The 15,893-nt window shown below is 33.3% G+C and overlaps 3 protein-coding genes across 4 annotated transcripts in view; 1 reads left to right on the top strand and 2 right to left on the bottom strand.

Annotated features, from left to right (window-relative positions):
- Positions 244–1,101, bottom strand: LOC105166517 (ycf20-like protein). Its single transcript, XM_011085895.2, has one exon. It carries the CDS (start codon positions 900–902, stop codon positions 435–437), a length of 468 nt encoding a protein of 155 aa, XP_011084197.1. The 5' UTR covers positions 903–1,101; the 3' UTR covers positions 244–434.
- LOC105166483 (auxin-induced protein PCNT115) lies at positions 6,430–11,606 on the top strand. 2 transcript variants are annotated; one of them, XM_011085857.2, is made up of 5 exons: positions 6,430–6,972; positions 9,071–9,271; positions 9,700–9,863; positions 9,937–10,039; positions 11,019–11,606. In XM_011085857.2, exons 1-5 carry the CDS (start codon positions 6,724–6,726, stop codon positions 11,379–11,381), a joined length of 1,080 nt encoding a protein of 359 aa, XP_011084159.1. In that variant the 5' UTR covers positions 6,430–6,723; the 3' UTR covers positions 11,382–11,606. The 2 variants fall into 2 exon arrangements, with proteins under 2 accessions (XP_011084159.1, XP_011084158.1); XM_011085856.2 differs by having other exon boundaries at positions 9,691–9,863.
- LOC105166481 (oil body-associated protein 1A) overlaps positions 15,178–15,893 on the bottom strand; it is a gene marked incomplete in the record, with an annotated part of 1,281 nt that continues 565 nt past the window's right edge. The window contains 2 exon segments of the mRNA XM_011085852.2: positions 15,178–15,605; positions 15,701–15,893. Of these exon segments, the coding sequence (XP_011084154.1) occupies positions 15,421–15,605; positions 15,701–15,893 (378 nt within the window).

Genomic DNA, 15,893 nt, shown 5'->3' with positions numbered 1-15,893 from the left:
TATATATATATATATAATTTAATATAAATATTTTAAAAAAGCTCAGCCAAACCCCTTTTTGATCCGAAGCAAAACCCACTCTTTTGAATTCACAAAATGGACTTTTCAAACACATAATCGAGAGCGTTGCACTTTTTTATCCCACAATTTAGCACATTTAGTCTCCGATAAAAAGTTTCAGTATTTTTTATTTCATAAGTTTTAAAAACTATGGCATATTTGGTCTTATAAGAAAAAAGTTGTGGCATTTTTTGTCCCAAATACTACAATTTTTCAATTTAAGAAATTAAATGTGCTAAGTCTATAAATTGTGGAGCTAAAAGTACACTATTCTCTATCATGTGGGATTAAAAGTATAATTTTTCAGTGGAAAAGAGAGATTGACCAAAAAGTAAGTAGAAAATTCCCAGTAAGAAATTGGGTAGATCCAACTCTTAACTAGCAAGTTTAAACGCATCTAGAAAGAGGCCATACGTAAATCCTAGCTTGAAAATGTTGAGAAGTGCAGCAGGAAAAGAGACCTTCTGCCGGGTGTAGTAAAACCTTGTAGCGTATTCAGTCATCAGCACACAAAGAACTGCAGAAATCACATCATTTACGCCCAAAGCTCCAAACGAAAGAGACACTGTTTGCGCAATATAAAACCCGCCGAGTAAGGATATGCCTCCGAACAGAACCCTCCGCGATGGTTTCTTGAAGTAATCTTTGGACGTTTCGGGCATGATTCGTATGATGTCTATTAGTCTTGGAGGGCTCCCGCTGTTGTCCTGAGCTGCCCGGATTGCAGCAGAGTGAGGAGCTGATTTTCTTGGTTGCTTACACGTGTGTAGTGTGCAGGGAAGCGTCAGGGTTTGTTTGCGGAGGGTTGGAGGACAAGGGCAAAGAGTGGTGGACTTGGCCATTTTTGGGTGATACGATTCCAGAAGAGTTGCATTTCAACAAACTGTAATAAGATGTTTGGTCATGAAGGGAAAAGAGATTTGTGGGGAAATTAATAAAAAATAAACTAGGATGTTATTTTTCTTTTTTTCTGAAAGCGGATGTTTTCTTTTCTTTATAACTAGATCTTGCGGGGGTGAAGACACGTGATCCACGATTGAAATATTAGTTGTTTACCTCTTTCGAGAATCAGGACGTAATACTATATCATATGGGCTAAGATAAAAACAATTTCTTTATTTAGAGGACTATCTTAGGCATTAGAGATGCTAGTATTTATGATGTTTGAAAATAATGGTTAATGATAAAATAAATAATCGGGACGGATCCTATTTTGAAATTTACTAGCCACTTGAAATGATTCGACTACAGCGGAATATAACTTATAGCGACCACGTAGAAACACAATCATCTTTTGTCAAGATCAAAATACAATGCAGTAGTCTATTGTGGATCCTCAAGATTTGAGTCTAATTATCGTACTATCATAATTGAGGAGTTCAAGTCATATCGATCATGCTACTTGGACTTTTATGTGACAAGTCCTCGCGAGTCAGTTCAGTCGACTTGATATTTCTTTATCATCCATCCACTAATAATATATAGACATCACATGTCAGTTGTCCATAAAACGTGACATTCATCATATTCGTTAGTACAAATCTCAATAAAACCCTCGAAGTTTTTTTTTGGAGTTCTAAACTTGGAATATTTCAGACCAAGTCTTAAAAGTCGATCTCATATGTGCAACCTAACTTCATTATTGGTTGTTGACGAGGGCTTTCTCCATGACATGCAATTATAACATTTTATAAAGTAATTTAACAAAGATGGCCATATATGAACCTTTATTCATTTTACTCAACATTACAATGAAAAGAAATTGCTATATAGGCTACAAACAACCAATCTAATCGGTAATTTTTATTACCTATTCTAACACTATAAAAAAATGGAAGCACCATTAATTTTTTTATTTATTTTCCCTTGTGCTGGAAATTCTCCCTATCTGGATAACTAAATTCTCCAAGGGACCCAAATACTCTACTAGGAATAAATCTGCTGCTTTTCAAAACCTGTTGGCCCGTCTAAATGCTTGTCCCTATGACCACCAGAAATTCGCCTATTCTGCTATCCTCCGTCATTACAGCATGGGCCCTAAAGAGGCCGAGATGATCCCTGCTGCTTGTATAGCCCTTGCGGCCCACCCAGTTTTTGTCTAGAAGAGATTTTTAATGATAGAGAGTATAAGTTTATTTTGTTGTGTGTACCTATGTTGGCAACTAAAATGTTTCAAAAGCTGTGGCAAGATCGGGCTACCAATGGGAAGTAGGGGGAAAGAGATCCAGCTACCGACTCCTCTGCCACGCGCACCTTGATGGGGATTTCACTGAAATATTGAGGTCGCAAAATTATATAATAAGGTCGCGTGGTCCTCAGATGTTGGTCGCAAATTAGTAAGGTTGCAAAGGTGGTCGCTTATGGGTTAAAAGCCATGTTAAACGGGTCAGGATTACTCTCGGGTCCGACCAGCCTATTGACCCGGATAGGTGTCACTCTGAGAAGATGTTTAGTCATTGCATGAATGACATAGAAGCAACACATGTCAAGTGGTGGAACCCAGGATCTCCCCTATAAATACTCCTGTCTGCAGAAGGGAAAGGTACTTCATATTCTACCATGTTATTCACAAATATAGATCGCCAACTTTTCCTTCGACCTCAACTGACTTAGGCATCGGAGTACCATCGTCGGGACGAAACCGACTAGCTTTTTTGTCTTATCCTCAGGTTATGAGATTCGAGGAGGTGACGTGGGAAGATCACGGTCGCAGGACGTGATCGCACAAACGAGCCGGATCACACCCTATTGAAGAGTCTTTCTTCTACCCCAGCAAGCTCTACTACAGCTGGCGATCCCAAGGGAAACTCACTACTGATTCGCTGCTCTCTCCTCTCAAGTGGGCTAAGGGTCAATCTGGTTTCCAAATGCCTCTGGCTCCACATCCTGTTACTCGAGCATGAACTCCTTTCCCTGGTGAAGAGCGACAAAGTGGAAATACATCCCCAATTGGGCTTTGACAGAAGGTTATTGGACGAGGGTGAGAACAACCTGGCAACGGATTTCCTTGGGGGAGGGGGTGTGTGTTCATACTCTGCTAGATAGGAGTTGCGTGGATAACCTGCCTCGTTCTAGAGCTATGGCTCTCTTCGCGTCCTACCTCAGCAAGGTAAGTAATACCGACAAATAACTTAATTAGTAGTATAAGAGATCATACTTTAGCAATTTTAATATTGGTGCTTTCAATATATGTATGCATATTACCGTGTTGTAAGAGGTAAAAACGGTTAAATGAGTTAAGAAATGAGTGTTATTGCTCGATTTTGTTATAAAAGAGAGATTGATGCAGAATCAAAGCTCTATCTAAATACGAAATTACAATGCTCATTTAAACTAATATGGTAGCAAAAAGGTGAAAAAATTGTATTAGGTAGGCTCAAAGTGTAAAACATATATCAAAACATATGAACGTGTGAACGAGTCCGTTTGATCGTCTCTTTCTGATCATGTCCTCCCACTGAAAGAGCTCTCTATTTATAAGCAACTATAAAGTTGTTGGAGAAAGTATAAAATATAGAGGAGCATGATCTCAGAATTGTTGGATAATGTTGAATCCCCCTAGATCCCCCATGGGCAGCATGTGGAGAACCTTTGATTTTGGTTGGAGGACTTCAGGTCTCTAAGTCTTCTTGTGAGTCTGTGATACCTTCTTAGATCAGGGTCCTCTTGGATTTGAACTGGTTGAATTTCTTTTGGCCAATCTATTTTTGGGTGACTCTTAGGCCTTATGGGCCTTCTCCTGAACTGGGCCCCTTGAGGGGTACCATCGGCCTTGCATTTCTTTATTCTTTTTGGGCTGCTTTAACCTCTTTAGGTCAACCCATTTTTATACACATCAAGGTAATTGACGTCTTTGCTTTTTAAAATATTAATTAATTTATATATTATGTTATTTGATTGATTAATTTATATGTTATGTTATTTGACTAGTGAATTTATTAAATATAATTTCTACCTGATGTAATGTTTAATCAAGAAATTTAATAAATTTATGATTTATATATTAATGATTGGTTAAATCTTCTACTTCAACTAAGGATGTTATAGTCAATTAAATTAAATTACTGAATTTAAAATTTAGTTGGTCTTATAATTGATTTATTCAATTTAATTGAATATATTAAACAGATACTTAATTAGATCTGGAGGTATTTAATTAAATGCTATAATAATAGAAAATTGATGGCTTCCTTTAATTAATCTATTAATTAATAACTAATTCGAATTACATCGACATGAACATGGACTAGCAACACGGAGCTTATGATGATTGTCATTTTAAATTATATTGGCTATGCAAAATTGGAGGAATATGTGTGTATCATGTATGAGTACATATAAGTACTAAAAGTGGTCTTTCTTGCGACAAATTTGAGTAAAATATTTCTTGAAAGTGTGCATTGGTAAACAAAGATGAATATAATATTGGGTTATCTATTTGAATTTTAATATCCTTCGAAACTCTATCGAGCTAAGTTTACAACATGATTATTATATTGATTATGTGGAATTTTGGTATTTGTTATGAACTTCCGTAGGAAGCTATTTCTGGAATTCTTATGTATCAAAGAGGTCCCATTTTTATATCTTGATATTGTTCAGTTTGTTGTAATATTTACTATGCATCCGATCTTTAGATGATCTATTTTTCATATGATTGTTCGATTGGGTTTATGAATTTGGTCAAGTGGTTCTCGCAAAGCAATCAATGGGACAGGGATTGGACGGTTTGTAGAGTATGTTGTGGTTGCATTAGGCTGTCAGTAGAGGTTTCATTATTCTATTCCTACTTGGTGTCCTTCCATGGGCAACCTAGAGGTTATCTGTGTATGATTGGGGCCACCATATACTTAGGAACGGCCAGTTTCATGCAGTGGTTAGGTCGCTCCCTGCATGGAAAATAAGGTAGTAAACGGTCTTTCTGGAGATATAAGGTGGTGATCATGTGATTCAGTTCTTGTATGATATGATCTTCAAAGGCTTGATCGTTGTTGTTGGCATTCAATGTGATGTGTTCAACTATTTTTATTAAATTTTCTGCTATGACTATATATTTTTTTGACATACACCTAGTTATGACCTCACTAAATTTTTGCTTACGTATTTTGTATTTCCTCCTCTAAATACAAATGTTATCTTGAACAAACCGAGGCCTAGCAGACCTAGGTATGGTTTCATTTAGGTCGTGTTCCAATAGTAGGGCCTAAAGTAAAGGTCTTACTTTTGGAGCGTGACACACATTATGTCAGAGAGTGTCAATATTATTTATCCGTACTATAATAATAATAATAATAATAATAATAATAATAATAATAATAATAATAACAATAATAATGATGATGATGATGATGACTATTATGGTAAATTAAAATCACCTCCATTGAGATTTGATATAATTAAAAATATCTCATCGTTTGATAAATTACATATACTCATAATTTTAACGTTTGTTTAACAACAAGCCTATTTAATTAGCATTTTTTAGGTTTTCATTTAATTTTGTGACAAACTACCTAAAAGCTCGAATTATAAATTATAATTTTATGCATTTTTTAAAAGCTTTTTATAATATTTTTTTTATGGAGTATGCCCTATAAATTATTATTTTACCAATCCTAAAAAATTATATATTTATAAGGTGAAGTGCTAATTTTCACCTCAACATCTAGAAAGTTAGATAATTCAAATGAAATTAGATAATTATTTTTCATTTGAATGCATATACATAATTTCTCCTATCACTGAAAAATATCCATAACCATGCCATACTCCAAATAATGTACCCTTATTATTAGTATTCACAATTTTTAAATAATCAACCCATCCTCTAAAAATAATTAAAATAATAATAATAATAATAATCAATCCACTCAGAACGGAGAACAGAAAGAGAATACCTATAAAAAAAATAATAATAATAATAATAATAATAATCAATCCACTCAGAACGGAGAACAGAAAGAGAATACTATTCGTAATATTTGGAGAACAGAAAGAAAATACTATTCGTAATATTTGGATTTGTGTTTTGAGTGTTTTGTTTTGCGATTTGAAGATAGAGAGAAAGATAGAAATAAGTAAGTGTGTGTTGAAGATAAGTGGTATATTTGAATTTGTGTTTTGAGGTAGTTTAAAATATTTTAAAATAAGTTGTGTAGGTTTAAGTTTTGGAATTCAGGAGACAAAAATTACTTTTTATTTTTCAAATTATATCTCTTTTATATATATTTTTATATATAAATATTATATATTTAATGTTGTATTTTTAAAAGGCAAAAATTATTTTTTATTATCAAATTATGTCTCTTTTATATTATATATATATATATATTATATATACAGAAAGTTGAAACATAAAAAAATATCCAGATAAGGTGTGAAAACATAAAAATAAATATTAAATATGTTTTATTTTATGTCGAAAAATACAAAAATATGAATCCAAACAGAGTGATCGCATGTGTCGCAATTTAAATAATTTCTAGAAGTAGTCTCGGCTGTCGGGCATCCAGCCTATCGTCATCGCCGCCATAGGCAAGAACACCCTATCAACATCTGCATAATGCATGATATCATGTTGAATTTCCGTCCCTATAAAGCTGCGCCTTGGACCAAGATGTATAGAGCACAGGGGGGAATCAAACTCGGCCGGGAACAGAAGGGATGGCGGCAACAGCGATGGCGATGGCGGCTACGGTGGCGGTGGACCTGCCGAGGCTGAAGCTTGGGATGCTAGGACTGGAGGTGTCGAAAATCGGGCTGGGCTGCGTGGGGATGTCGGCGACATACGGCCCGCCCAAGCCCGACTTCGAGATGATTAAGCTACTTCACCACGCTGTCGATTCTGGGGTCACCTTCTTTGACACTTCAGATTTCTACGGTCCCCACACCAACGAGATACTTCTGGGCAAAGTGAGTTGCCGCTTCACTTCCCCTTTTTGGTTGTCTTTTATATCTTGCTACATCTCTTCTTTGGGATCGGGAATATATTGTAATAATTTCTTATGAAATTTGATATAATTATACGTAAATTTTTTATAATTTTAAAGATTATATTTAGTGTTTTTAAAATTTATATCCGTATAATAAATAGGTTCTCCCATTAGTCAAAATTTAATAAACTTATTGTTATTAAACAAAAAAATTGAATGAAAATTGATATTTAACCTCAATTGACTTATTATTAACTTATTGTAGGTCAAATAATTTTTTCTGGCTAAACTACTCTTATAACGGTGAAAGTATAACTTCATACATGCGTTAACGTGTGAAGAGATATAAGGGTATTTGATCATACAAAGATTTATTTAACTTCGAAGATAAATATAGATTTTTGTCCGATATTTTGTTAATATCAACAAATTCAGATAATTAAACTACGAGAGGGACTTATTTGTTATATGAAAGCAAACTTTAAGGTACAAGATGTAATTTTTCAAACCACAGAGAATCATTATTCCAAACCTCATGGGACTGGAGTGTAATTAGCTCTTAAGTTAAAGGACTAATTATATTTATTAAATTTTGTTGGATCTAATTGCAACTAGGACTGTAAATAATTCGAGTCGATCCGAACACATTATTGTTCAAACTTATTTGATTATTATGGAACTTTAAAAATTATATTCGACTTTTATTTGATTATTGATCTAGTCGAGCTTAAATGAGCTATAATGGGATCAAAATTCAATTGAACTTGAGTAATTTGCAAATTTTAAGTATATACTAATCGAATCAAGTTCGGATCCAGTTAAAAAATTTATCAAATAAAAAGTTTTGTTCAAGTTTAGTCTGTTAAATTTAACAAATCGAGTTCGAACAAGCTCAAAGATTTTTTCGAAAAATAATGACAAAAATAATTAAAAAAACAAAAGATGTACCCCCTTTTTTTATTGGATTACTTTATTATATACAACTATATCATAACATATTTACATTAATTATATTTTTATAATGTTTTTGTTTTATCCAATCAATAATAGAAAGTCAATCATATCATTTATTTATTCAAGTTAAGTCATTTAAAGTAATACGACTAATCATTTTGATACTTTGATTTATAATCTCAAAAATAATTTTAATTCTAAAATTATATTTTACATTAACTAAACTGAATATAATTTTTTTTAATTGAATTCAAGCAAAAGAAACTAATTAATGTCCATATGCGTAATAAATGTTTAGCATATATAATTTATAAGCATAAAAAACATTATCCATATACATGTATCACAAAATGTATCAACAAAATACATTAGATATTTAATAATTTTAAAATTGATTAAAAATTTAAGATGATTAATATTTTAAAATTAATAATAATAATAATAATAATAATAATAATAATAATAATAATAATAACAACTCTTTATCCTTAAAAATAGTTGTAATATTAGAAGGATATTATGATCCAGAGAAAAATTCAAGGAAAAATTGTGTCTTTGTAATAGAATAATGGCTTAAATATATTTTTGATTCTGTAATTTTAGCACTTTCACATTTTTATCCTTTATCTTTTTAAGGTTGCAAAATAGTCTTATAACTTTTTAATATTTCGCGATTTTGGTCCTTCCAGTACCTGATTTTACAAAAGTTGTCAGAATATATCATGTGCCCCTCGTAATTTTGGCATTTTTATCATTTATCTTTCTAGAGGTTGTAAAAAAGTCATATTAATTTTTTTACATTTCACAATATTTTCTGGTCTTTTCCATGTCGGATTTTACGAAAGTTGCCGGAATAAACATGAATTGGAGCAAAAGCCCTCAATTTAAATGAACCGCGTGAGGCGCATATGATTTATTCCGACGACTTTTGCAAACTTCGGCACCGAAAAAACCCAAATTGCGAAATATCGCAAAGTTACAGAACTCTTTTCTAATTTTAGAAAGATAAAGGATAAAAAATACCAAAATACCATATTACAGGAAAAATATATTTAAACCTAGAATAAATATAGATGGATAACTTCATGCACAGTATCAGAAATTAACTTCAGCATTTGATGTAGGCTTTCAAAGGAGGGATGAGGGAAAAAGTGCAGTTAGCTACCAAGTTTGGTGTACGTTTGAAGGACGATGCACTGGATATTCGGGGCGACCCCGAGTATGTGAAGTTTGCTTGTGAGGCCAGCTTGAAGCGTCTGGACACTGACTGCATCGATCTCTATTACGTTCATCGGATTGATACTCAAGTGCCTATCGAAATTACTGTATGTCTTTCACCGAAATCTTGGTGTTCTTTGTGTTTCTAATACTTTAGGTCATTTGGTTATCACTTACGGCTAAGAGGGTGCTTCGCTGAACTTAAGATCTTATAAATTTATACATCTTATAAAATATTTTTAGAGCTTATAACATATTACATTTTTAGTTCAAAATACGTTTATAAGTGTATGAATAAAATGCACTGCTAACATCTTATTAAGATCTTAACATTAAGTTCTCTTTAAGAGTTTAATTATAAGCTCCTAACGTCTTATTTCTTGATGTTATAGACACGATTTCTTTAAAAAATATTAACAAACTATTTGTTACTTCTTGAAAGCTTCTAAACATCTTGTAGAATATTTTGAAAAATGTGCTTTGATCGTGCTTCCTTAAGTCATGATGTATTGCTTCCTTCTGGAAGATGGGACAGCTCAAGAAACTGGTTGAAGAAGGGAAAATCAAACACGTAGGCTTGTCGGAGGCGTCTGCTTCAACGATCAGAAGGGCTCATGCTATTTACCCATTGACGGCTGTGGAAACCGAGTGGTCCTTGTGGTCAAGAGACTTGGAAGAAGAAATAGTTCCTACTTGCAGGTGCATTCTGTTCTTCATTTGTCACTGTTAGAAAATAAAGGAACAATGTTCTTATTAGTGTAGTATCATCCAGAGAGCTCGGGATAGGAATTGTACCATACAGTCCCCTCGGACGTGGTTTCCTTGCAGCAGGTCCCAGCTTCATTCAGAATTTGTCTGACAGCGACTTTCGCAAGGTTGTTGCTCTTGACACTAACCACATGCTTGATTAGTATTATCAGTTTCATCATGTTTTCCGTTTGTGTTAGCGTTATATTCTATGATATGGGGTTCAAATATTCACTGGACTATAGTAGTCGCTTCCGAAGGATTCTTTGAACGCAATTATATTGTAGTTAAATGTGGTAACAATTTTGAATTGTTAGGAACTCAAAATTGCGTAGTTTCAGCTTGTCTGCACTTTTCCAGAACATCAGATGTTACTTTCGTGTGTCTGTAAAAGATAAATAGTGCAACATTATTGGACATAAATTGGCACTGGATATGCGATGACCACTAAGTCTGGCTCGCTTGCAACTCAGTGATAGCACATCTATAGAGTCTGATCTGTTCACTTATACATATTCACATTCATTTATGATCATCCAAAAAATAATATAACTGGTTCATGATATCGTGTTCGTACCACTATCGTTCATTATTTCAGTTCTTATACTGAAACATCGAAATGAACAAGTGGACCTCCAATATGCCAATGCCAGTTCTGATAATTTGGAAAGAAACCCCAATGAGTCGAGCTTAGTCTTTTTCTGTTTAGTTACAATAGAAGTCATATATTAGCTACACTCATGCTAAGTAGTAGAGTGGAGAATTCTATTGGTTCCAGCTTCTTGAATGTTGGCATACATTTTCCTTTTGTCATTTGCTATGGTTTTGATTGCAATTTACATAGCTGGTGAAGACGCTAAAGGCACAGAATAGCAGTACGACCGTAAACTTTTAAGAAAGGGCAACGAGGCTCCTACACGAGGGAGACAATAAGCTTCTTTTTTAAAAGTTCAGAAACTTCTGTTGCTTTCTCCTTTCTTTAAGAGGGTTTTTTCTCTATTATTACTTTCACATGGGGGCTTGCGGCATTTAACCAGGCAAGGATATTGCGCACTGGATTTTAAGCATATTTCGCTTCGTTCTGATATACTTTTTGATTTTTCATAGAGGTTCCCAAGATTTAAGCCGGAAAACCTTGAGCAGAACAAGAAAATATACGAATGCATATGTGAAATGGCAACAAGAAAGGGATGCAGTCCTGCACAACTAGCATTAAGTTGGGTCCTTGCTCAAGGAGACGATGTTTGCCCCATACCTGGTACCACGAAGATCGAGAATCTAGACCAGAATATAGGAGCATTGTTTGTGAACTTGACTCCAGAAGAGAAAGACGAGCTCGAATCATATGCCTCTGCTGATGTGATTAAGGGTGACAGGCATGCCTTCATGTCGAATACTTGGATGAATTCAGAAACACCTCCGTTATCAAAGTGGAGAGTCGGGGGAGGAGATCACCATTACGGTATCTAACTGATCAACAACGTCGAGCAAATCAACGTGACCATATGTCTTTCGTTCAGCTATTTATACGTCTCCAGTTGATCTTCCATCCTCTCTGGGCATTTTAGCAGTCAAAACAAACTATCTTGTTGCCCCTGTTACTTAGATCAAGCCAACTGTTGCACTATAGCATTACTATTTATAGCTATGGAAAACTTTCCACTATAACTTTTCATGGCAAATCAGTTTTGCAACGGTTTTATACAAAATCCGTCGAAAAAATCCATGGGAATGGGGGAAATCTTTTGTTGTGAATTACTATCCACCAAAAAATAAATAAATTAATTCCGACGTGTGAACATTTAATAATAAAAAAATAACTATTCCAAAAGTAGAGCAAAATAAATACAAATTTTAAATAAATAAATATTTTAGTTCCACATGATAAGTTGTTCCCTTAAAATGAAAGGCGAAAAGTAGTATATTTGATATATCGTAATAACTAATTTCTCATTTTTTTAATTTAATTCGTTGTCCTCAAGTTTCAAGTTATGATTCATAAAAGGAATGATTTAAAATTTCAAATTTTATTTAAAAAAAAAAGAATTTTAAATAAAAACTACTTAACTCAATGAATAAATATTAATTTAATTCAATTTAGCTTAGATCAATTAAACTAGAGATCAATTCATATATTGGGTCGAATTTTATAGGATAGGTCTTAGTTTTCTTTAATTTTTGGAAAATTTTCAATTTTCATCTAGTCACTTAGGGAGCAATCTTGGTCTTATATTAATTAATTTTTGTAATTTGGTGTTGTAATTTTAAAATTTTGATGATTTTAATCACTTTTAGCTGAAAAACGCACGTGGCAGGCACATGATCTTTACCATTGGAAGTTTTTGGTCAGATTGGATCAAAATTGTCAAAATTACCGGATTAAATTAAAAAATTTAATTCGTGCAAGATCAAAATTGATACCTTTTTAAGTTACAGGTCGAAAATTGTAATTTTTTCCTAAACAATTCGTATTTATTGTAGAAAATTCTACTATCTTTACTCTTTTTATAGACAAAATAAATTAATAAACGTTTATAATTAAAATAATTAGAGCCTTAAACATATATATTTTCAAGCTCCACAAATAAACATGCCCCTAGCATGAGATTTGGCGTGTGTTTTGATTTAAAATGCACATGCTTTTTAGTCATCTTAGAGAAATAAATGAATAACTTTAAAAAATTAAATCCCTAAAAGTATAATTTTCAAGCAACGAACATAAATATGCCCCTGGCATAGGGTATGCTGCCGGTGGTACTGAACAAATAGATTAAAAAAACTCGTATTTTTTGCTGAAAATTTCCCTATTTTTGACTCTGCATAGAGAAAACAAATTAATAATATTGTTTAGGAAAAAAATTGGTCCATTAACTTGGCTTTCTTTCAATTTTAGTCCGCTAACTATGACAATTATCATACTTTGTACACAATACTTAAAAAATGCTTTAATTAGGTTCAATTTAGAGTTTTGGTGTAAATAATCCAACCAATTGAACAAAAAAAATGATGATGTGCCAATTAATTATTTATTTGTTTGGCGAAATGAGCCATGTCATTGTTTGATGTAGCTAATAAGTACATTGGACATTCTTCATAGTATAATTATATATAACTACATACAAATTATTTATTAATTAATATAAATTTTAAAAAGAAAAAATCCCTACCCTCCAACCACCCACCCTCTTCCTGGTTCACCTCCGCCGCCCCCAGCAGAGAGGGGGGACGACCCGTTGCCCAACGCCTAGTGGAGGGCAACTTGGCTGGCCGGGGCGGGCGAGGGGTTGGCAATTTTGGTCGTGTACGAATTGATTTTCAAAATTTAATTTTATAATTTTAAAAATTAATGATTTTGGTCTTTTTTTACCAAAGAAACACATGTGTTGAGTACATAACTTTTAAATTTAGGGCTTTCTGATCAAATAAGACTAAAATTATAAAATTAAATTAAGAAATCAATTCGTACATGATAAAGATTGCCATCCACCTGAATTTTTCATGATGAAAATTGCAATTTTTCCTTGATTTTTTGTCGGGAGTAGAGTATCAAGTTTTTTATTGTCTTTTAATTCACTGCAACATTTTGTCTACTTTAAAAATTAAAACCAGCTTTCTTAAATTTTCAATAAATGTCAAACTGCACTCTTGAGCTAACACGGGGTATCTCTTATGAAGTATGTAAATTTGAGAAAAGTCTGATTTTTTTTATTTGATTCAAGATTGTACAGACTCACTATTTTTATTTACTTTTTTTAAATATTTATAATTTACATAACATTATATATTTTAAAAAGTATATAAAATGTCCGTTTATATATCATATATAACTTTTACTATTCCGATATTCTTATGACCTTTTATCTTATTTTTCTTGTGATCTACTTAATTTAAATATTAAAAGACTATAACTGACACCTTCCAAATGAAATTCATATAATAATTTATTTGGTATGCTTACAGTGAGGAAATCAAATTGCATTCCATTTTTTTTTTTACAAAAAAGTAAAAATGATGAATCATTATTAATTGAATAAACATCGATGTACATAGAAAAACAAAAGTACTCGCACGTGAACTAATTAGGGCAAATTATATAATATATTTTTCAGTTGTTGTCCTTATATTCTTGTGATGTGATACTTATTTTTTTAATATATTTTGTGACTTAATGTTTTTATAAAAAGGAAGAAAGTTGCAAGAAAATGGTTAAAGTGTGAAAAAAATAGCGCTGCCATGATAACCGTGAGGCCGTGGCAAGACAAAAACAGACTATAACTCGTCACCACGAGTTATTAGGTATGCGATGGGCAAATTTCCTAATTTGATGATTTTTATGCATCTTATTTCCTTGTAAATATTTTGAAAAGTTTGGTGGGTATAGAATTAAGAAGGAAATAAAAGACTTTAATGGTATGTGAGGAAAAACAATCTTTAGAATGAAGAATTCTAGAAAACACGACCAAGAAAATAAGAATACAAGTGGAGGAGCAAGATCCAATATTGAAGTGACAGACCGTTTACACCCAACTTTCTATGAATTCTTCTATATGTTTCTCTTTAATATTTGATCTAGATACGATAACTTAATTTAATTTTAGCTGAAGCCTAATTAAAACAATGTTGTAAATATCTTTATCAAATTAACTTGCAACTTTGTTTCAATATTTTTGCAAACTATTGTGCATATTTTTAATAATTATTTTTTACATAATCCATTACTTGATTCTCCATTATCTAAATAATTACAAATTAATCATAACTTCAATAATTATTTCTGAATATTTATATACTGTTTAATAATTATATACTACTTATTTAATGATTATATACTCTCATTAAGTAATGCACTTGTTAGTGATATATGCATAATTTTACAATCAGCAACCTGACATCCCCCCGGAGACTCAGCTCATCAAAACTTGTCCTTTACACGAATGAATTATTTTATTCAAATCATTTCTATTTCATTTGGTATCAAAATCTTTTCAGAAAATAATCTCCCTTTATAAAATCTTTTCTAACGAACATAGATACCTATTTTTAATTAATTGCAAAATTAAATTTCAAACTATTGTTTTTTCATTGACTACTTTTTTCCTGACCCCACCAGACATACCAAAGAGTAAATTGGGATTGAAAAATGGCCGACCCTTTTTGGCTAGTATAAGTTAAATCACGCTCACCCTCGTCCACTCCTTGCCAGGCTGCCGAGGATTGAGATCCCACATCTACCAAAATCTGAACGTGTTCACAAAAACCATACATATTTTTCCGAAACAAAAATCAATTTATTCCTTGTGTCTAATACGCACGGGTAATTTTTAATTTAGACATAAAAAGACACTTCTGGAGCATTTTATATATACAAACACACACATCAAACCCCTTGTAGATACAGCACGCCACAAAAAACCAGATAATGTACTAAGTCACATTTTCTGCAGGACTCCACTTCCACAAAATATAGATTAATTTGCTCTGTGTGAACTGCCTGCCGCCAAACGACGCTTCAAACAAATACTCTAGCAGCCGAGTGATCCACTCCCACTGGCTTGCACTCCACCTCTCTCAGCACCGTCTGCAGCCCTTGCCCGCCCCCGTTCGCCATCGGGTGTATCCCGTGTGCCGGGCCCGTCATGTATGCCCGATTCTCCCTCTCCTTCGCGAATGAAATGTTATAGCGCTTCTCAACATCTAAATCACAAACAGTTGCATTGGAGACGGTTCTCACATTTTTTCAGAAACAAGAATGGAGAAAAGGGTAATTTTTTTTATGAAAATATGTCTACCTTGAGAAAGATTCTCATAGAGCTGGCCGTCTCTGGTCATCGCCATCATCACTTGTGGTATTCCGAGTGGCAAACTGTCTCCTCTGTCCACCTGCCAGAAGTGGAAGACTTTGCCGTATGTCTTGGCGACCTTCTCCAGGTCCTGACGCTGAATGGGACCTGGAACACCGGGCATGAACAGCACACCGCTCTT

This window comes from Sesamum indicum, linkage group LG7 (genome assembly GCF_000512975.1).
Source record: "Sesamum indicum cultivar Zhongzhi No. 13 linkage group LG7, S_indicum_v1.0, whole genome shotgun sequence".
Lineage (NCBI taxonomy): Eukaryota > Viridiplantae > Streptophyta > Magnoliopsida > Lamiales > Pedaliaceae > Sesamum > Sesamum indicum.
Note: the sequence above shows the minus strand (reverse complement) of the source record. Positions and strands in the feature narration are given on the sequence as shown.